We start from the raw sequence: 23,948 nt of genomic DNA on the forward strand, positions 1-23,948 counted from the left end.
GGCGGGCGGGTCAATCGGTAAAATTGGTTGGGTTTGGGGAAGGGAGGAGGGTGGGTCAGCCGATTGGCTGGTCGCACAGTCATTCAGTCAGTCAGACAGCGGCCTCTGGTGGGTTCACACGAGAACAGCACGTGCGCGAACGGCACTCGCGAGAGACATTTGAGATACGAAAAAGCACACACAGCGGCCTCTTGCAGATTCGCGAAAACAAAAACTGCAAAAATATGTACCTGCCGGGAAGTATTTCGCGGTCTCCAGAAACGTTCACGTCCACTACGTTTTCAGAATGAGCCTGGGTTGAAGAAAAGGTATCTGAAAACAACCTCACAACATTACAATGAGAAAATGGCGGTCAGTGTTGCCAGATACACTTGAATGTTTCCAGCCTAAACTGCTCAAAACCCTCCAAAACACACAAACATGGCTGAAAAATAAAAACGAGTAGGTACACACACTTCGCTTTTGTTATATATTTTATACATTCAAAACATCCAAACTGATGCCAAACCTGCCCAAATGTTGTCAACTCGCTTAAGCCGTTTTTTTACCAGCACAATCAAATTCTAAACCTCCAGCAAGACGTTCTAAAGAGATCCAAACGTAAACTTAAGTAAAATTATTACAATAAATAGAAATAAAAGAATAAATAATCATTTTTTGCAGGTGTACATGTTGAATGACGTGTATTTGTGTATTAAGTGTACTGTGTGTTGTTCTCGACATGCACACATCTTTTTCAAACGTCTCACACAGAGGTCCGAAACGGCAGGAAAACGCGGACAGCCATTGTTACAAGTTTAAAAGCGTGCCACTCAGAGAAACTCCATTGTGTACGAACCCACTTTGCCGCCCTTCACTCTGCTGTCCAAATTGTCCCATTATCCTTTTATGAGGCACTTTTTGCTTTAGAAGAAAAGGCCGTCTGCCCTCTACATCCTGTTGTTTTGAAGATGGAGCACAGTCAGACAGTAAAAGCTAGAAAGCGTCCATCTCTCAGAGGACGTCGCAGCTCATTCAGAAGATGGCACTCTGTTTGTCTCCTTCAAGATGCCGAGAAATGTAAATATGTGCTGTGAAAACCTCTATACGCTGTAAAAAATGCTGCGTTCCACGCAATCAATTTGTGTGGGGAAAACATGAAGGATTTAAGTTAAATGATTAGTTACAATTTTGAATGGATGGATAAGTTGGCGATTCATTCTACTGTGGTGACCCCAGATTAATAAAGGGACTAAGCTGACAAGAAAATGAGTGAATGAATGAACGTAAAACAATTAAGCTGTCCAAAAAAGCTCAAGAATTACACAATACATGCACTTAATACACTAATACACTTAATTAAACATACACATGGACATCACCTACAGTTGAAGGCAGAATTATTAGCCCAAGTGAATTATTAGAGCCCTGTATATTTCTACCCCATTTTTTTCAACACATTCCTAAATATAATACATTTAATAACTCATTTCTTTTAACTTTGCCATGATGACAGCACATCATATTTGACTCGATGTTTTTCAAGACACGAGTATTCACAACCCAGGCTCATTCTGATTACGTACCCCTGTATACATTTCTGGAGAGCACCAAATAAGTCTCAGGAGGTACTTTTTTTTTTTGCAGCTTTTCGTCTTTGTGAGTCCGCCAGAGGCCACTTTTTCCGATGTTTCAGATCTGAAATTTCTCTTTCGAGTGGCATTTTTGTCTGCTGTTTTCACATAAAGCCACTAGAGGCTGCTGTCGACCAACTGACTGACTGACTAATAGACGGATTAACCGACATACCAATACCCCCACCCAACCCATAGTGTTTTAAAAAGCAGTCCAGAAAAAAAAGCCCTCATGACCCTCTGATTTTTACCATGTTTTCAGATTTTACCACATCCTTACCGTTTTATTTACTTGTTTATTAAATTTTTTGGGGTTTTATTTTTGCCGTACCTGCTTTCTGGATCCATTCTCTGCCAGACTCGAACAACGTAGTCATGGTCAACTTTGATATGCATCTCAAATCATCCGACATAACGGCAAGCCACTGGACAAACTGATAACAGTTAAAAATCGGTCTGCTGGTAAGCAAAAAAAAAAGAACGGCGTCATAGAGCTTGTTACGTATACGTTCCTCTGGGTACATAATTCGCGAACTCCGGAAATGTATATAGGGCTACATTTTCAGAATGAGCCTAAGTTGAGTATTTAAATCTTAAAATCTGCCTTAAGGTTACTTAAGGTAATTAGGCAAATCATAGTATAACGATGGTTTGTTCTGTAGACAATCAAAAACAAATATTGCTTAATCAACCAAGGATCATTCTGATTATGTACCCCTGTACACATTTCTGGAGAGAGCAAAATTATGCCAGAAGCATTTTTTTTTTTTTGCAGTTTTTGTTTGTCATGAATCTGCCAGAGGCCACTGTGTATACTTTTTCAGATCTCAAATTTCTTTCGAGAGTGCCGTTCGCGCCTGTTCTTTTCACGAAAATCCACCAGAGGTCGCTGTCGACCGACTAACTGAACCAATAGTGTTTTTAAAAGCACCAATTGACCCGCCCACCCACTTCCTTAAACCCAACCAATAGTGTTTTTAAAAGCTCCAATTGACCCGCCCACCCACTTCCTTAAATCCAACCAATAGTGTTTTGCAAGGCAATCCAGAAAAAGAAAAGCCCTCGCCTGATTTATAACACGTCTTCAGATTTTTCCATATTCTCACTTTGTTATTTACTTGTTTGTTTTATTTTTTAACTTCTGTTTTGTCTTGCCTGCTTTCTGGAACCATTCTTCATCGGACTCGAACCCTGTCATCATGATAAACTCTGCTCTGCGTCCCAAGTTTGCAGACGTACATGTCTAATGGACAAACTGGTAAAAGTGGAAAAGCCGTCCACACGGAAGTGAGCCAGAAAAGGAACAGCATCATACCATTTTAAAAGGCAAAATGTGGCCATAAGTAGCTCTGGCTACATAATTTAAGATCTCATAAAACGTATATAGAGCTACATTTTCAGAATGAGCCTAAGTTGAATGATACTGACCTTCAAATGGGTTTAAAACAATTAAAAACTGCTTTTACTCTAGTCGAAAGAAAACAAATAAGACTTTCTCTAGAAGAAAAAATATTAGAGGAAATACTGCGAAAAATTCCTGAATCTGTTAAATATTATTTGGGAAAATTTTGAAAAAGGAAAAATGAACAGGAGGGCGAATAATTGTGTTAACTTTCCGAATTTGATTGTAATGCAACAATGTGCATTGCAAAACAATAATGATTGTGAGAAGCGCTATAAAATTAACTCTGAATTGAATTGTGTTATTTCAGCTCAATTTAAATAAGTAGTTTGAACGAACACTGAACGCCATTTTTTATTTATTATTTTTTTTTGAGTGTAGAGGCTTGGACAATAGCTTGTGTAACAAACACATGTAGAGTCAGTGCCAGAGCTCTAGTTCTGGTCTATAAATGGTTAAACGCAGTCCAACACGTCACCGCATCTAATCAACAGCAGAACAGACTGAATTCTGGGTTATAAAAACCTGGACCATGAACAATGTCTTTAAATAAATTGCCATGCAGGGCCAGCTTTGTCATCACGTAGATGCTAATCTCGATTTTTTTTCCGTACCAGTGAATCTCTTTATTCATGAGCAAGTTTTGTTAGTATTTGGACGGAGTTTCTGTAAGAAATTGAGTATGACGTACTGTAGCTCCATCTTTAATCACTCATGATCACAGTTACTAATCATCCAGTACAGGGCTCGTCAGCTCAGCGAATGGTTCAATCACAGTTCACTATCTCTGCCATCTACAGCCTTAGAACTGTCAGATTTTGGCTTAATTAGTTGGATGTAGGATGTTGTGGTCATTCACAAACAAAAGGATGACCATTTGAGAATTTCATTCAGCATGCAGAACTGAATTGTGGGAAAGAGATGGAAATAATTGCTGTGCTGATATTAAGCTTAACCCTAACCTATAAGTGTTTTTGCTTCACTTGAATTCATATGGAATATCCATATGATATCTACACTTACATTGACTTGTATTTCACTGCAGACAATGTGACCACAAAGTACTTCATGTTTTCTCTGGTCAACTTCATTTCATTTGTAATTATACATCCTTTCCTGTCATTCAGACCTGCAACACATGCCAAAAGAAGCTGTGATAGGATCAGTTTAGGGCTATTAATTAAGTAAACTGCTGAAATAATGATGTGATGTGAAACAGGTGATGTCAACAGGTGATTGTAATCATGACTTGGTACAAGAGCAGCATCCAAGAAGGAGCAAAGCTGGGCTGAGGATCGCCAGTTTGCCAACAAATACGACAGAAAATGACTGAAATGCTTAAACACAATGTTCCTCAAAGAAAGAGAGGAAGACATTTGGATGTTTCACATTCAACAGTGCAGAACATCAATAAAAGATTCAGGGAATTTGGAGGAATTCAGTGTGTAAAGGACAAGGGTGTAAGCCTAAGCTGAACAACCGTGATGTCTGATTCCTCAGGCGGCGCTGCATCAAGAATCCTCATTCATCTATAAGCCAGATCACATGGGCTCATGACTACTGCAGCAAACCTTTGTCAAGTACCACAAATGCCAGTGAAAACTGTAATGTGCCAAAAGGAAGCCCTATGTTAACAGTGTCCAGAAGCACTGTCTGGTTTGAAGGCATCTGGGATGGTCTACACAGTGGAAACGTGTACTGTGCTCAGATGAATCAGTATTTCAAGTATTGTTTGGGAAGAAATGGATGCCATGTGCTGAACAAAGAAGAAAAGGATCATCCAGACTGTTTCCAGCAACAAGTCCAAAAGACAGGGTCTGTCATGGTATTGGGTTGTGTCCAGTGGCGCAAAAAGGGGGTATGCAGTATATTGATTCATAAGGCCTTTTGGTAACTTCTTAGCTCAGAACAATTTTTATTTTATCTACAAACAAAGTTATAACATTTCAATTAAATAGAACATTTGTTTGTTTCTGTTTGTTTTTTACACTAAACATTTGACAGACTTTTTTAATTTCACTTTTAGCAGTTTCAGTCAATTGTTCTTGCAAAGACAGACCTTACACTTCTCACAGTATGCATGTGAGAAGTAATTGCAATGTTCTTTTGCCCTTTAGGACTCCCATGTCTTTCATTTTGTTTTGACAAATGTAGTACAAAAAGTCCAAAAGCAAGGCTAGTCAAGGTGATATAATCATTTAGTGAGGGAAAATTAAATTGAGAAAAAAAATTGGGCTGGTATGAGATGCATTTCTTTGCGACTTAACATGCTTAATGTAATTATACTTTTTACTACTTCATACTATTTCAGTTGTGTTCAGAACTGCGAAACTGCATTTTTTTAAGCATATTGATATCTTTATGAAAAAATATCTTTAATTTATTGATGGAAATATTTTCCACATTTTATCACTTGCCTGTTATAAAATATAGTTGGATTGAAGGGGGGCGCGCAAAAGTTGAAGCCGCATACCCATCAGTAAATGTGCAGTTGCGCCCCTGGTTGTGTCAGTGCCCTTGGAGTAGGTAACTTGCTCTTCTGTGATGCTCCAATAACGCTGAAAAGCACACAGAGATTTTGGAGCACAACATGCTGCTTTCTTCTCCAGGGATGCCCATGCATATTTCAACATGAAAATGACAAACCACATTCTGCACACATTACGGAGTCCTGCTGCAAAGGAAGAGGATGCAAGTACTGGACTGGCCTGTCTGCAGTCCCGACCTGTCTCCAATAGAGAATGTGTGGCACATTTTGAAGCGCAAAATGCGAAAACAAAGACAAGAATGGGTCAGAACTATGTCGAGTGAGTAAAAAGTCATATAGTAAAATACAATTAATATAAATACGTTTTTTTTTAAATACAGATTTTAAAATGTGTCACGTGATCCTTTAGAAATCATTCTGACTTGCTGATTTATAAACAAGAAACAGATTTTTAGTAAACGTAAAGTTCACCCCAAAAAAAGTTTGAGTTTCTTTCTTCTTCACAAAAGAAGTTATTTTAAAAAATGGTGGAAACCTGCAGCCACTGACTACTGTAGAACTAGGTTTTCCTACTAATGCAAGTCAATGCTTACAGGTTCGTAAAATTTTTTCTAAATATATTTTCTGTTTGTTGTGTTTCATTTTTGGGTGAAGTAAGTTGCGAGCAGACCAAATAATGAATTATTCAAACAAATTATATATATATATATAATTTGTATATATATATAGTTTGGGGTTATATTCAGTATGGGAGCGTACGTGAGATCTGCAACATCAACAGCCTGAAGACTCTGTGCTGCCCAATACATTACAAACCACTGAAGAGGGACAATTCTCCAGCAGGATAGCGCTCCTCATACTTCAGCCTCCACATCAAAGCTCCAGAAAGCAAAGAGTGCTCCAGGATTGGCCAGCCCAGTCACCAGACATGAACATTATTGAGCATGTCTGGGGTAAGATGAAGGAGGAGACGTTGAAGATGAACACAAAGACTCTTGATGAGCTCTGGGAGTCCTGCAGGAACGCTTTCTTCTTCATTCCAGATGACTTTATTAATCAGTGATTTGAGTCATGTCAGAGATGTATGGATGCAGTCCTCCAAGCTCATGATGGAGTCAGACACAAGATTCATTCTGTCTCCACCGCAGCAGCACTTTATATTCTATACTGGACATTATTTCTCTACAGTGATGAGACTTTAATCTGAGCAGAGTCAGACCTTACTGTCCTAATGAAATCATTATTAATCAAGACATGATCAGATTTTATTGCTCAAATAAGCAAAATCTAGAGGCCTTTGCCTTTCATATAAACCGTTATTCTTAAAACTTGGATAGGTGACAAGACTTTAGTCAGGTAGTGTGTATACACCTTTTCATTTTTATTTTTGCTCAATAGCATTGGGATTAGACATTAGAACAGGACATTAACTTTTTAACTAATAAATTATGCAAATATTAACTAGTGAACTCGTCTAAAACGATGAACGCAGGGTTGAATTATAGTCAATCCAAGGTGAACATTTCTGACACATTAACTCAAACTAAACATCTGCAAACAGAACTTGTGCATATTTGCAGGTTCAGTCGATCGCTCAACGCCAACAATCACCGAACTAAACGGCTGATCTGCAGAGCAAATGTTGATCTTTGATAAAGTGATAAATATACTGCGCCAAAAGACCCTGATGAAGATCTAAACACACATACACACACTCAGACGGGGGTGTTTGTGAAATGTTTGCGCAGGAATCGCCCCCACTGAGCCACTCGGGCCTTTTAAAACCATAATGTGTGTTTAATAGATGGTCACAAAAACAGCTTTATTTTATAAGCAAATATTGACACAGATGGAGCAGATTATGTCACAGTGGGCCATAAGTGATCGCACACACACACACACACAGTATATACAGGACACATCAGAGAAACCACACACAAATCCAAACCCAGACAACAACCTTCTTCTCCAGATACATAAAGAGTGTGTGTGTGTGTGTGTGTGTGTGTGTGTGTGTGTGTGTGTGTGTGTGTGTGTGTGTGTGTGTGTGTCTCCAGGGAAGACAGCAGGAAATTCCTCCAGCTCAATAATCTCAGTGTGATCAGTCTAGACTGGGCAGAGCAGCGCTGAGATTCGTCCCGCGTGCACACACACACACACACACACACACACACACACACACACACACACACACACACACACACACACACAAACACACACACACACACACACACACACACACACACACACACACAGCCCAGGGTTCAGTGGTGCTCAGGGTCAGAATACTTTCAGCTAAAGTCTGCTCACTTTTACTCATACACCTCACACAGCCCTCACGACTGCAGCGAAGCAGTAAACACTGATGGAGTGGAGGATCCAGTCAGAACAGTGGGGATTACTGGATGATGGGGGATATCAGGGACTTCAGATGATAGTATCGGTGAACACTGAAGCACAGAAAGTTTCTTTCCCCTCTACGAGGACACAAACTGATGGACTCCAGAGCTGATCGGATAGAAAACTGTTCATATGTACACAGACGCTATCGCTAAATGTATGGCTGAACTTAAAATATACACCCACCGGCCACTTTATTAGGTACACCTTACTAGTACAGGGTTAAACCCCCTTTTGTCTACAGAACTACCTTAATCCTTTGTGGCATAGACTCAACAAGATTTAAGTCAATTGACCATGTCTACATGCCTAAATGCATTGAGTTGCTGCCATGTGATTGGCTGATTAGAAATTTGTGTTAACAAGCAGTTGGACAGGTGTATCTAATAAAGTGGCCAGTAAAATATATGTGCAATAAAAATTATTAATTCATAATGATATTAATATGAATATTCCCTTTGTTCTGATGTTAGGCTTAATTAAAAAAATACACTTTTTAATACACAAATATAATATAAATACAATATAATATAAATATAAATACACAAATCATTTAATTTTCATTATAATATGGACAGTTCTGGTCCTTGACTCTGATTGGCTAATCAGTTGTTGTAAAATACTCTACAAATAAACAAACACCTGTGACTTTAACCATTTCACTGTCAATGCAGAGCCAAAACAAGTTTTTTTTTTTTTTTTTTGCTTTGTTTTCTTTTATGAAACCTCTTTATGTGTATGAAATATCTGCATTATAACTGAGTAAGCTCCATGATGCTGTGGCTTACAATGAACTGAGAACAGTTCCACTTTGTGTTGTGGCTTTAGCTATTATACTGTAGATTCACAGTAAGCCACAGGGGTTATTGCTTTATTAAGTTACACTGAAGGGAAGATCTGAGCACTCAACTATCATACAAGATGCATGAACAATAAGCAAATATAGAAAATAATCAAACTCTAGCAACACTTTTAATAAAGGGAGTAAATAAATGATTATTTGATTTATTTTTTAATTATTATTTAAGTTTTTATGGGTGCTCCGGTTTCCCCCACAAGTCCAAAGACATGCGGTATAAGTGAATTGGGTTGGCTAAATTGTCCGTAGTGTATGGGTGTGAATGAGTGTGTATATATGTTTCCCAGTGATGGGTTGCGTCTGAAAGGGCAGTCGCTGCGTAAAACATATGCAGGATAAGCTGGCAGTTTATTCCGCTGTGGTGACCTCATATTAATAAAGGGACTAAGCCAAAAAGAAAATGAATGAATGAATGAATGAATGAATGAATGAAATGTTCTCTTTTAATACTCACTGTCATGATCACCAGCGATCTAACCTTTATTGATCGCTGGAGAACATTCACATTTACACGGACTACAACCCTGTCTCAATATGAACTACAAGTCTTGTCATGCAACACACTCACACACCTGCTCCAAGTCTCCTTTGATTACACACACATATATACGGCTCACTTTGAGAAAGCGAAATGAGAATGTCAGCAGTCTCCTCGTAATTCACCACCTTCTTGTAATACCTGTGTCATACACCTGTCATGCAAATTTGTTTCCCGATATGTCACAAAAACACATACACACACACTTACTGTTATGAATGAGGAGGTGGCGCTGTAAAGAGAACGGGGTACGAAACAGAGCCTTACACTCCTCACACTGGAAAGGCCTCTCCTCTGAATGAGTCTACAGAAAAGCAGAAAAACTTTGGTTTAACAACATAAAGCACAATTCCTAATGCATTTAACTTCCAGATGCCTCATTCACACTAGCAGTGACTTTGTAGCTGTCTGTCGCTTTGAGTGGCGACCTGCTGGCCTGTAGTTCTACAGCATGTACAACCGAACTCTGAGTGAGCTGACAACCCTGCTGAAAAATCCAGCTTACACCAGCCTAGGATGGTTGGCTGGTTTCAGCTGGTCGGCCAGGCTGGTTTTAGAGGGGTTTTGGCCACTTTCAGGCTGGTTTCCAGCCATTTTTAGCTTGGTTTTAGCTGGTCAGGATGGGAGATGACCAGCTAAAACCAGCTTTAGAAAATACCAACCCAAGCTCATTCTGGAAACGTAGCCCCACAGACGTTTCTGGAGACCGCGATTTACGTGGCCGGAGGTATGTACGGCCGCGTTTAGTTTTTTTCGAGCGAACTCTGCGGGGCGGTGTGGCGCCGCTCCGCCCCTCCTCTTCGCGCTCGTCGGCCGACGGCTGGCCTCCGAGTGGAGGACTTTCCCGATGCAACCAGTTTGTCCGCTTAGCTCACAGCGTTGCGTCGGCGGAGCGGAGGAGGAGGAGGAGGAGCCGGCCGCGGGGACGACGACCAGGATCGAGTCCGGGGAACAGCGGTTCCGGAAATCAGGTAAGACGAAAAACAGAATCCAAAAAATAAGGGAGAGAACGCGGCGGGATCCGAATACGCGTTCGAAATCGAAGACGAGGGGTTTTGCTTTTTTTTTTCTGGACGGCTTTTGCGAACCGTCGCACGGGTTTAGGGAAGGAGGAGGAGGAGGAGGAAGAGGAGGGCGGCCGAGTCGGCCGATCTGGCGGCTTTTCGCGTGAGAACGGCGCGGGCGCAAACGGCGAGAGCGGATCAGCGAAAACAAAAAACGCTCGAATGCGTACCTCCCAGGACGTAAATCGCGGTCCGCAGAAACGTCCGCGGGGCTATGTTTCCACAATGAGCTTGGGTTGGAAAATACTCGTATTCCTGTGGACAGGCCATCAGTCCCAAACTTGGAAAATAAACTAAAAGTAATATTTCCTTGGACAAATCATCATTAATGTACTTAATGGAAACACTAATTATAACATAACGCACTATGTTTTATCAAGAAAGTGACCTTTGTTTTATTATCAGTCCAGATCTGGAAGCGTTTCACACAGTCTCCGGCTGAGATCTATGTGGGGTTTGAGGTTAATGTTATCGGCAGGGCTTAAAGGTCAGAAGTCACGCGGGGTCAGCACAGGCCAGGGTTAGTCTGAGGGGTTTGATGAGGCTCCACGGTGGCTGATTGGGCTTCAGATCTCCGTTTAGATAAGATGGCAGCGGTTTATTTGGGACAAAAAAAAAATCTTTGGGATCAATCTGTCCAACCATCTGTCTGTTCTGTTTAATTCTGCATCTCCGGCTGACTTTAGAAGGATAGAAAGTTCACCCGAACATTAAAATGTCCTGCTCATTTACTCACCCACAGGTCATCCAAGACTTGGTGACTTTTTTTTCTTCAGTAGATCATTAAAGAAGATTTTCAGCTGAATCGGCGGTATATATAATAGCAGTGAATGGCGACAGGTTTATTAGATTTAAAATTTCTGTGTGGAGTTTGCAAGTTCTCCCCGTGTTGGCATGGGTTTCTTCTGGGTGCTACGGTTTCCCCCACAGTCCAAACACATGCGCTATAAAGGAATTGAATAAGCTAAATTAGCCGTGGTGTCTGTGTGTGTGGGTGTGAATGAGCGTGCATGGGTGTTTCCCAGTACTTGTATAGTGGTTTTAGTAACTGTACTACGAATCGTGTTTTGGGCGGCTGCTGCCATGGAGGTGTGGCTGTGGTGGGTGTGGCTGATGGGAGTGGAGTGCATACAAGACCGGTTTCTTAATTGGGTGAACGATCACATTAAACTGTGAGGTCAGAAACACAGGATGCAGGACTCTTAAGACAGCACACACTTACACACACACACACCTTTTTATGGTTCTTGTAGACGTTGCGATGGGCGAACTCCTTCCAGCAGAGCTTACACTTGTACGGTTTGTCCTCACTGTGGATGATCTTGTGAGCCGTGGCCTGATCCAGACGCTTAAAGCTGCGGCTGCAGATCTCACAGGTGTACGGACGCTTCTCTACACACACACACACACACACACACACACACATACATACACAAGATCATACAGTGCATCTGGAAAGTATTGATAGCGCTTCACTTTTTCCACATTTGTTTAAGTTACAGCCTTATTCCAAAATGGATTAAATTAACTTATCTCCTCAACATTCTACACACAATCCCCCATAATGAGAATGCGAAAAATTAGTTTTTGAAGTTGTTGCAAATTTAATAAAACTAAACAAGCTGTAAAATCAGATGTAGATCAGTATTCATAGCCTTTAGTGTGAAGCTCTAAATTGAGCTTAGCTACATTCTGTTTCCACTGATCATTCTTGAGATGTTTCAGCAGCTTCATTGGAGTTCACCTGTGCTCAATTCAGCTGATTGGACATGATCTGAAAAGGCGTACACCTGTCTATATAAGGGCCCAGGGTTGACAGTGCATGTCAAAGCACAAACCAAGTGTGAAGACAAAGGAATTAGCCCCTTTCACACAGTGATATTGGTAAATATCCTGAAAATTTCCGGAACGACTTTACCGGTATATTCAAAAAAGCGCTGTTCACACAGGCGAGGACGTTATGGAATTTTTCCGGAAAAGAGCATTCACACATTCATCGCAAAATGCTGGTAAATTCTGACATCATTAACCAGAAATGAGCTCTAAACGGCTGCGCTTGTGTTTGTAAACATTTGACTACATTACAAACTCTTCCGATGGATCAGTATTGAGTACAACTCTAATGAAAACATATGGAGGAACACTTTCGCATGTCGAGATGTTCATGATATGTGTGTGTGCTGGCGCTATGGGCGCTCACGGGCACACGCAAAGCTTGAAGGTGAACAAACAACGGATCATCATAAACATTTTATCGATAATTATTTACACAGTTAGCATTAAGAAGGAACATAAAAACATTATCTGACTAACATCTAGCAGCTAAATGTGTCTGGAAAAAATATTCAAAGGCTTTTATTCTCATAAACCGCGCCCACGTGAATGCGTCCGACTGTTCTGATTGGCTAAAGCAGGCGTCTCACGTCAGCACGTTCTAGACGTGGACGCGCTCTTTCCGGCAATCTTCCTTCTGCATTCACACAGCGCAGCATTCCGGCAAATTGCCGGTAATGTTACAACTTCTCTTTCCGGAAAATAGCCAGAACGAATTTACCGGTATTTTCAAAAAGGGCCTGTTCACACATACAACCTTTCCGGAAAATTGCCGGTAATATTCCGGAAAGATCTGTATGTGTGAAAGGGGCTAATGTCTGTAGACCTCCGAGACAGGATTGGGGAAGGTTACATAAACATTTCTGCTGCTCTGAAAATTCAGATAAGCACAGCGGCCTCCATCATCCGTAAGTGGAAGATGTTTGAAACCACCAGGACTCTTCCTAGAGCTGGTCGGCCATCTAAGCTGAGTGATCGGGGGAGAAGGGCCTTAGTCAGGGAGGTGATCAATAACCTGATGGTCACTCTGTCTGAGCTCCAGCGTTCTTCTGTGGAGAGAGGAGAACCTTACAGAAGGACAACCATCTGTGCAGCAATCCACCAATCAGCCCTGTATGGTAGAGTGGCCAGATGGAAGCCACTGCCAATCTGGAATTTGCCTCAAAAGGCATCTGAAGGACTCTCAGACCATAAGAAACTAAATTCTCTGGTCTGATGAGACTCAAATTGAACTCTTTGGAGTGAATGCCAGGAGTTACATTTGGAGAAAACCAGGAAGCGCTCATCACCAGGCTAATACCATTCCTACAGCATAGCATGGTGGTGGCAGAATGGCTGTTGCCTAATGTCTAGAACACTAAATAGTCGCTATGTTTCTCATCTGGTTGCCTAATAAGGGTAATATTGTGAAAAAGTTGCTTTTAAAGTCGCCTGTGTATCATCACCTTTACTAGTGTGTGAATTTACCTGAGTGTGTGATCATGTGTCTCTTCAGCTGATTGGTGGAGATGAACTTTTTATCACAGGCGTCGCAGTCAAACACCTCATGAACCTGAAAATGCACCAACATGTAATTAGTGTATAATTCATACACCTTCAAAACAATAAGTGCACATTTTAGAGCTTATTCAAACAGAATGCATTGTTTTCCATTCCAGTGCGCTACTTGTGCATTGTTTTTTATTGTAACCATGCAATTGATGGACATGCATGACCATTACACTCAAGTCTCGCGCATTTTTAAAAGTCGCACACATAAGCAGTTTGGGGGAGCAGGAGTTCCAGTTATAATGATCAAAATATTAATTTAATAATTGAAGCATAACAATGCATAGAAATGACTACAAATAAAAATGAACAAATAAATTGACATGTTTAAATGTCTCTGATTAAATATTATTCTCAAATGTCATTTCAAGAGTTCACACTTCGATATTGCTTGATAGTAATAGCAGTTTTGGCATGCTGTCCCGGGAGAGAACCCTGTGCTTGGAGATAATTGAGCCCAGGGCTCCGCCTGGTCAATGAGCATGTAAGGGGAGTACGAGATCAGGTAGTTCTCAAGAGCGCCCCCTGGTAAAGGAGGAAAGGAGATAGGGTGGATGGGGATTCTTCAAAAACGAAGATGAGAGAGTAGTACTTGTCAGGCTATTCATAGCGAGTTTGGAATAATTTGATTGGTTTACTGAAAGATTACAGATGAGGGACCAGCTGCGATCAATCATATCACGTGCTCCTCTCGAAATTAGTTTGTGAAACATCATTTAGTAAAGCAATAAAACAATGCAATATACATTTATATTAAATATAAATGTAAAAATAAACAGAAAATGTCATAACTGTTGATTTAATTCATGTTTTAAATGCTGATTACTCAAACAGTAAAAATTTATATTGATAAACCATTTAAATGCACATTTTAATAAGCCTTTTTACTATCTGATTAATCAGCGTTTAAAAACATAAATTAAATAAATGGTAAAAAAATTGTCTATTTATTTATTATTTTAATTTATATGAAATTTATATTCATTTATATTAAAAAAATATTTTAAATGCAATGTTTTATTTCATAATTAAATGACATTTAGAAACACAATTTAAATAGACACATTTAAATATATCTAGATGTTATGGTCGCTCAGTGGCTAGCACTGTCACCTCACAGCAAGAAGGTCGCTGGTTCGAGTCCCAGCTGGGCCAATTGACATTTCTGTGTGGAGTTTGCATGTTCTCCCCATGTTGGCGTGGGTTTCCTCCGGGCGCTCCCCCACAGTCCAAGCACATGCGCTATAGAATTGAATAAACTAAATTGACCGCAGTGTATGGGTGTGAATGAGTGTATGGGTGTTTCCCAGTACTGGGTTGCAGCTATAAGGGCATTCTCTGTGCAAAACATATGCTGGATAAGTTGGGGGTTCATTCTGCTGTGGCAACCCCTGATAAATAAAGGGGATAAGCTGAAAAGAAAATGAATGAATGAATGAATGAATGAATGAATGAATGAATGAATGAATATATCTATTTTACGTCCATTTAAATTTTGATTTATTAATATCCATGTTTATGCTTCACTTATTAAACTTTTTTTATGTCACTTCTGGTCCTCCTTTCACTTGTTTTAAGGAAAAACTCATTATTTTTTGACTAGAATCTTTAGATATTTCGACTTGAAACAAGACAATTCTTTCGCAGTGTATGCAATGCTTTAAACCTATAACCACCTAAAAATAAGAATTCTGTCATCATTTACTTCCCCTTCTGTCACTTCAAGACATAAATAGCATCAGTCAATTAATCACAAAACACACTTTGAAGAACATTGGCAAAAATATCTTCAGTATTTCATTGAATAAAGAAATCCAACCAGTCAGAAACTCCATCAAGGCCCTTTTAGGCTCGAAACATCACCTTTCAAATGTCTACCTTTCAGTGTCACGAATAGTGTTTAGTAACCACAAAGCGAAACATTTGCTGACAGACCAGCTCCGTGTATGACTGTAATGACCAGAACACATCTGAGCTCTTTTAATGGACCGTTGAGGGTGATTCTTGAGCTCTTGGGTGGGATTTAGTTGCCTGTTCTTGGTGTGTGACCTTGAAAATATCCTTAACGCAACTCGCAGAGGACGACACACACACACACACAGATGGAAATGCAATTAAACTTCTGAGCGGTATTGGATATCTCCGCTGCTAAACACGATTCTGCTCAATGGGAAGCTCTTCGGCAAAACAAATTGCTCCCATTTCAGTCCGCCTCAACATTTGAGGCAGATTTCTCACAGGGAATCAGGAGGTACAAATTACTATGAACGCCAGCCAGTCAGTTTCGGCTGAAAATTACCAACGGGCAATAATAAAGCTGTCAAACTGTCTCTGCTACTTCATCTAATATGATAAAAACAAGGCGCCACAAGTGTCACATCACGTGATATAAAGCCAGTGTTGAGGTACTTTTGAAACACCATCTTTCCAAGTTATAAGCTACTAATAGTTTAAAGAGGACCTATTATGCAAAAGTCACTTTTATAAGAGGTTTACACAGCTGTGTGGCAGCAGTGTGTGCATATAACCAGCTATTAATGGTCAAAATGAATTAATTTAAATTTGTTTTAATCAGACTTGATAAAAACAGTCTGCAGAAACACTTTGATTGACATTCTCCCTTTGTACATGTCAGATGAAGGCCCCGCCCACTAGTGACCATCTCTCCCAGTGCCGTGCAGAGACCTTTTGACGGGCAGGTGCTCGAAGTGAAGAATGAGCTGGGTGATCTCAAAGTAAAGAGTGGCAGTGATGGGGGTGGTTAGTGATTGCTGCAATGGGGGGGAGGGGGATGGGGGGCTGTTTGCGAAGTGAAGAACGGGAGTAAGGGGGAGTTGTGGGTGTTGTAATCTCGAAGTGAAGAATGGGGGGGGGGTTGTGATTGCGAAGTGAAGAGGGAAGGGGTGTTCGTAAAGTGAAAAGGGGGAGGGATGCTTCACAAAGTGAAGGGCGGGGGGTGATCGTGAAGAACGAACAGGGGGTGTTGGGGTGGTGCGGGGGCACTTTCATTTTGAGGAGCAAAAAAGGACAGGTGCTCAAGCACCCAATCCACGTGTCTGATCTCTCCCTCATTAGCATATAAAGCCCTAAATGGGAAGCAGCCATCCATTATTAGTTTTGAATCTGCCACTATGCTGACACACAGGCATCTTTAGCCCCGCCCTCATTTGAAAAGTGCACAGTCCCATTTGAATTTAAAGCGACAGTCATCAAAAATGGCTTCGAATGGATACAAAGAGTTATAAAACATTACATGTGTGGCATTTTCATTCATTTCATTCATTCATGGCTTAGTCCCTTTATTAATCTGAGGTCGCCACAGCGGAATGAACCGCCAACTTATCCAGCATATGTTTTACGCAGCGGATGCCCTTCCAGCTGCAACCCATCACTGGGAAACAACAATACACACTCATTCACACACACTACGGACAATTGAGCCTACCCAATTCACCTGTACCATGTCTTTGGACTTGGAACCAAAGAGCCTTCTGGGAAGTGCGTGCAAGTGCATTTTTTGTAGTTTTGCTTAGCTCTAAAGCTGCACATACAAAACAATGCGCTATAAAAACAGTATTGTACCATCTTCACACGCTATACCGCTAATTGTTAGAACAAACATGTTGTTACTGGAAAAGCTGTAACATTTGAAAACAAGCGGACTACTGAGTGTTGACAATCCAGCTCAGATCGCACTGCTGAAGCTATGTAGTGGTTTTACCCAAAGTAATTGTCCAATTAAGTACTCACTGAAGTTTTATACAACTGTGGATAATCTGTCATGTTAAAAAATGTGCTCCGACTATAAATCTAAAGGATTTTTCCAGTGATGTTTTATGGCCATTTCAGCAAGCCTTTTCTCCTTCTTTTTGTGCAGCAGTGGGGATTCTGTTTTGATTCTGTTGTCAAGTAAATGTTATGTTTAGAAAAAAAAAACTGTCTATGTGAGAACCTATAAAGATTTAAATACCATAGGGCAGGGTGGGGTAGGATGTGCCAGAGAGTAAACTGCATCACAAAAATGTAGATTTGTACTGCATAGATGTTTGTGTAATTCACCCAAAACTGCTCATTGAGTCTTCCATTATTTTATAAACACCGATTGAGATTTATTTTTTGTGTCCAAACTAAACCGAGTTCAAATGTTTCAAATATTTATAAAAATTAAATAAGTGATCTAGAGTGAATAGCATAGATAAACGCAAGTCTTCATGATTCTGGAAACAGTCTTAAAGTGATAGTTCATCCAAAGATGAAAATTTCCTGATAATTGGCAGTGAATGGTTAAGTTTGTATTTATTTTTTATTGGCGCAGTAGGTAGTGCTGTCGCCTCACAGCAAGAAGGTCGCTGGTTCGAGCCTCGGCTCAGTTGGTGTTTCTGTGTGGAGTTTGCATGTTCTCCCTGCCTTCGCGTGGGTTTCCTCCGGGTGCTCCGGTTTTCCCCACAGCCCAAAGACATGCAGGTGAATTGGGTAGGCTAAATTGTCCGTAGTGTATGAGTGTGTGTGTGAATGTGTGTGTGGATGTTTCCCAGAGATGGGTTGTGGCTGGAAGGGCATCCGCTGCGTAAAAACTTGCTGGATAAGTTGGTGGTTCATTCCGCTGTGGCAACCCCGGATTAATAAAGGGACTAAGCCGACAAGAAAATGAATGAATGAAAATTTCAATGAATGAATGAAAATCCACATACAAACAAGGCAGATACAAAAGGCAAAATCACAACATCATACCATGGTAATATTAGTTTATATTTAGGTCATCACATCAGTTAACCGAAATTCAATATCTACTCAGCACCTAAGTACAGCGTTATTTTGACATCCAATCAAACAACGTCAAATGACGTTGATATTTGGTTGATATTAGATCATGTTGGAAAGTGACCAAAAATCCAACGTCAAGCCAACATCTTAAATTAACGTCAAATTGACGTCAAATATTTACATTTATTTAAAATATTACTAAATATTTAGTAAAAATAATATACTAAAATCCAACGTCTGATTGATGTCAGCGTGGTAACGTCCACACTACTTCAAGCTGTAACATCATTAGACGTTGATATTTGGTTGATTTTAGGTTGGACATTGACGTAAGCCTGACGTCAACTCGATTTTCATTTTTTTTAAAAATGCAACGTCCCCACAATGTCGGGGTACAACGTCAATCTGACACCATGCTGATGTTCTGTGCATGCTGGGAAAAGTCCTGGCCCCTGATGATACACTGATGTCTTGTGAAGAGAAATGAATGTTCTGTGTAAGAAACGAAACATTATTTAAGAAAGAAAGGCACCTAACGTCATAGATGAACTGAAGGTGAGTAAATAAACTGGAAGTTATATACATATTTGATATATTATTTCATTCAACTTAAAAAAGGAAGTGCAGCAACCAGTTTTTAACGGTTGTTTAACAACATATATGTACAGTATTAGTAAAGTAAGGTCTGACTTTGCTTAGGTCACGGAAATAATGTGCTCAAAAACCTGAGTTATATCCTAAAACACATGCTGTGCCCCATATGGTCTAAAACCTGCAGGTGGGCAAATCTAAGCTTGTTTTTAATAAAACAAATATAAATATGGATATAATAAATAATACTGCTAATAATAATCACATTATACAAAAGCAAAATGTTATGAATGAACTGAAAAAGCCTCCCGAGATGAAGAAGACATAAAAGCAGTGGTTTTTCATATTTATGTAGGCTAGAAAATAATATGTTGTGTAATATTTTAATCCTTTATATTTATATCCTATATCTATTCTTATTATATCCTATATATATCCTTAATATTTAATTTTTTTTATATGTAAAGATATTTGCCTATTGCTCTCTTGTGTGTATTAAGCAGTGTGTAAGCGAGGCGCAACTCTGCGCCGGAGTTTAGACCAGGTTTGTTTTGGTCTATTGAAAAATCTATTATAGCTTCTCCAAATAGCAACGCGCCAGCAGTGCGCCTCAGAACGCCTTCCTTTTTAGACCAGAACGCCTATGAGCGCACATATGAGCGCTAATGCATTTGCTATTTAAACAGCGTAGCGCAACACCTCAAAACCACTCTAGCGCCAAGCTGAAACTAGCAAAAGACTACTGCGCTGCACCTTGCGCCGGGTGTATGATAGGGCCCTGTGTGTTTATGCATTGTTGTGCATGTGTGACAATGCACATACAATAAACATATAAATCTTCCACCTGATTAAAACAGGTGTGCTCAGTTGTAAATCTGACTTGCCCCAGAGCAGTGGTTTTGCCGGCAGCACTGAGCACAGATTTGACGCTGCAGTGGAAACATGCAGTTAGTGTCTTACTGAGAGAGCTGAAGCTGCGCAGCTCCAATCACAGCACTGATGGCTTATTTCCCCGTCAGATGCTTGGCAGTTGTAATCAGCTCATGCCAGTTTCTGAACGTATAGGGAAACTGTCTGCATGTGGATAGGACACTACAGAAAGCTGTCGAGCTTGTGCTTTCACAGAGAAAATCGTATTTGCAGGCTTTGCACATGACACGGCTGTATGAAGGGCCTGAAGGACACGGTCTGGTGCAAGGAAGAAAACTGGACATCTATTACACACACACACACACACAATAATGGAGAGGGACTGAATCCAGGAAAGAGGTCTGTGACCAAAGTGTGTGTTTGTATAGCGGGCAGCGCAGGAAATCAAGTAAGGCCACAGAGATTTAAACTTAAATGAAACTTAAATTCATCGTGCGGTGGGGGAGCTTCGTTTTTTTCCATTAGACATACAAAACTTCTCAATTCCTACATGAGTGTATTGAGAAAGGCGCATGTGTGTTATGTTTGCACAACATGATTAAGTCAGCATGAAACAAGTTGGTCTTTTCCCCCCTATTGTGACTTATAATTATTAGACCTCCTAATACATTTTAATTTTTATACTTTCCCCAATTTCTGTTGAACAGAACGAGTTTTTTAACACATTTCTAAACAATAGATTTTATAACTCATCTCTAATAACTCATTTATTTTCTCTTTGCCATGATGACAGCACATAATATTTTACTAGATATTCTTCAAGACACTAGCTTTCAACTTAAAGTGACATTTAAAGGCGTAAGTAGGTTAATTAGGATAATTAGGCAAGTCATTGTATAACGATAATCTCAATTGGTGTTCATAATGTTTAGGGTGGAGCTATCAGTCATTTAGGGCGGGGCTATCAGTGGTTTAGAACAGGACTATCAGTCGTTTAGAGCAGAGCCATCAGTCATTTAGGGTGGGGCTATCAGTCGTCTTGGACAGGGCTAACAGTCGTGTAGGGTGGAGCTATCAGCCGTTTAGGGTGGAGCCTCCAGTCATGTAGACAGGGGCAGTCAGTCATTTAGGATGAAGCGATCAGTCATTTAAGACTGGGGTATCAGCCGTTTAGGGTGAAGCAATCAGTCATTTAGGGAGGGGCTACCAATCATTTAGGACGGGGCTATCAGTCGTCTATGACAGGGCTAACAGTTTTTTAGGGTTGGGCTATTAGCCGTTTAGGGAGGGGCTATTAGTCATTTAGGGAGGGGCTATTAGTCATTTAGGATGAAGCGATCAGTCATTTAGGGCGGAGTTATCTGTCATTTAGAACGGGGATATCAATCATTTAGGGCGGGGCTAGCCATTGTTTAGGACAGGGCAATCAGTCATTTAGGGAGGGGCCATCAGTTGTTTAGGGCGGAACTATCAGTCATTTACGGTGGGGCCATCAGTCTTTCAGCATAGACCTATCGAGGTGCATCTCATTTCCGCTCTGCCTTCATCCGTGTCAATCTTCCTCCATTTTATTACCCAAATCCATCATTTAACAATCCAGTTGGTTCCCAAAGAACAAAATCCTGCATCACCCTACTTTTGTTTTCTCATTTCAGGACCGTTTCCATTGCATGCACGTCACAATCAAGAAAAAAAAAACACAATTTTAACTTTCATGGCGACTTTAAAATAAATCAAAAATCTGTCTCTGTGTTGGTGTTTGAGAGCAAGATAGTGTCCAATAAAAAAAAAAAAAGTACGTAGAAGAGCCAAACAGGTTTGGATTTAACTCTACCTATGGGACAATTTTTTACAGAACCGTTAGCCTTTCCTCTGGAGAGAGAGAAACAGATGCAGATGATGCTCCTGCTAAGGCAAACCCTGAGCGCTGCGACTGGAAAGAGTCCTGCACTGATAACTGCTGATGAGTGAACGCCGACAGGAGGAAGTGTCTGCTTTACCTCTACTTTAGGCCTAGAGAGTGACGATAGCCTTTTTTCCAGAGCGTCCGATGTTGGTTTGGTGGAGCGGTGGAAGCTTGGGACGCTTTCCAAACGTAAGAACATTAAACCTGCGCTGTGGTTCTTCACCTACCTCTTTGAGTCAGAAAATCGAATTACCGTCATTTGTCGCTCTGGACTCGCTCTGCCAAGCCGGAGTGCTGCGGTTTTGTTGAAAAACATCTAGAAAGTGGTATATGTTTTCAAAGGGACGCCCCCACACTCAAAACGATGAATCTTTGGAGAAAATGGAGCCGGAAGAGTGAAGAGAAGCTCGGTGCTGTGACTTCTGTGGTGATTTTGAAGACTACGACGATGATGATGATGATGATGATGATGAAGATGCACGTTTAATATTTCTCAGGACTTTTTTTTTTTGCAGAAGGAACCCTGACGCCAGCAGAAAGGTCGGGCAGTCTGCTCTCCACAATTCTTAAATTTCACGAGGACCAGAGGGATGAGCTTGTGAAACAAAAGACGACCTTTCTGAACACACACCAGCGGAAAACCTTACGAACATCAACATGAAGCCCACCTCCTACTGAGAGACACAGAGAAGGACGGCATACAAGAGCGGACCAGAGACCAAGACTAAATTTCCTTCAGTTTTTCGAACACACATATATATATATATATATATATATATATATATATATATATATATATATATATATATATATATATATATATATATATATATATATATATATATATATATATATAATTTTTTATTTATTTTCTTTTTTCAAAAATGATGAAACTTAATGCTAACCATGTTAATTTTGTTAGCTCACATTGCTAGTTCTGTGGTGAACAGTTCATCTGTGCATGTCATTAGGAACAAAACAATAGTCTGCCCTTATCTTTAATTGAAATATGAAAATGCTCTTCAGGTTTATGTTCAGTTAAATTCTCAGATTGGGTCAGTCTGAGGTATTGGGCGGGGCTAACACACTTAACACACTTTTTAGACAACAAACTGAAATGGTGAGCAGGAGGAGTCTGTTAGGTTGTAATAACTCTTCCCAAACCCAAAATGACACGCCTACTTTACTACATCCAATCACTTTGCATTAGATAAAAACAAGCCACACCCACTGTTTTCTCAATTAATATTCTGTAAGAACTGCGTCACAATACTGAAAAAGCAAATAGTCGCAGCTTCTGGTTCATGTGGACTTTAGCACAGTTTGAAGCTATCAATTGGATATTCAATTGGTCATCTGCTATATCATTTGAAACCAATGACTAAGATTCAGCAGGCAAAATATCCAATTGATAGCTTCAAACTGTGTTAAAGTCTGCATGAACCAGAAGCTGCGACCACTGTTTTTTGTATTGTGACAGTTTTTGAAGAAAGCAGTGGGTGTGGCTTGTTTTTTTTTTCTACTGTGAGCTGATTGGATGTAGTAAAGTAGGTGTTTCATTCAGAAAAATAGGGAAAATGGTTTGTGGAGAGTTATTACCAGGGCCGGCGCGTCCATAGAGGCAACCTAGGCAGTCGCCTAGGGCGGCAGAATAGAGAGGGCGACGTCCCCGACACTACCCTCACCACTCGCGCCCACAGTTATATCCGCGTCTAGGGCGGCAGAATAGAGGGGGCGATATCCATGACACTACCCTCACCACCCGCGCCCTCAGTTATATCAGCGTCTAGGGCAGCAGAATAGAGAGGGCGGCGCCTGTGACAGCTCACCCCCCCCACCACCCCCGCTTTCACTTGAGGGTTGAGGGCGGCGAGACCGTCCTTTGCCTAAAGCGGCAGTTCAGCTTCCTCCGGCCCTGGTTATTACAACCTAACACACTCCTTCAGCTCACCTTTTCTGTTTGTCGTCTAAACTGACAGTTGGAAGGGGCGTGGTTAAGTATGTTATCCCCGCCCAATACCTCAGACAGACCTACTCCAGGGTACATGCGGAAATCTAAAGGTAATTTCAAC

General features: G+C 40.6%; 1 protein-coding gene across 6 annotated transcripts in view; it reads right to left on the reverse strand.

Moving 5' to 3' along the window:
* prdm5 (PR domain containing 5) overlaps positions 1 to 23,948 on the reverse strand; it is a 115,233-nt gene that overhangs the window by 70,418 nt on the left and 20,867 nt on the right. For 5 of the 6 annotated variants that reach the window (XR_015522760.1, XR_015522758.1, XR_015522759.1 and 2 more), the window contains 3 exon segments: positions 13,665 to 13,749; positions 11,599 to 11,756; positions 9,511 to 9,604 (listed from right to left, as the gene is read on the reverse strand). Coding sequence is in view for 2 of the 6 variants with exons in the window: in XM_087305490.1 (XP_087161616.1) it covers positions 9,511 to 9,604; positions 11,599 to 11,756; positions 13,665 to 13,749 (337 nt within the window). In the remaining 4 variants the exon portion in view is untranslated. 6 annotated transcript variants of the gene reach the window in all.

The sequence above is a fragment of the Danio rerio genome, chromosome 23 (genome assembly GCF_052040795.2).
Source record: "Danio rerio strain M-AB ecotype USA chromosome 23, GRCz13ab, whole genome shotgun sequence".
Classification (NCBI taxonomy): Eukaryota; Metazoa; Chordata; class Actinopteri; order Cypriniformes; family Danionidae; genus Danio; species Danio rerio.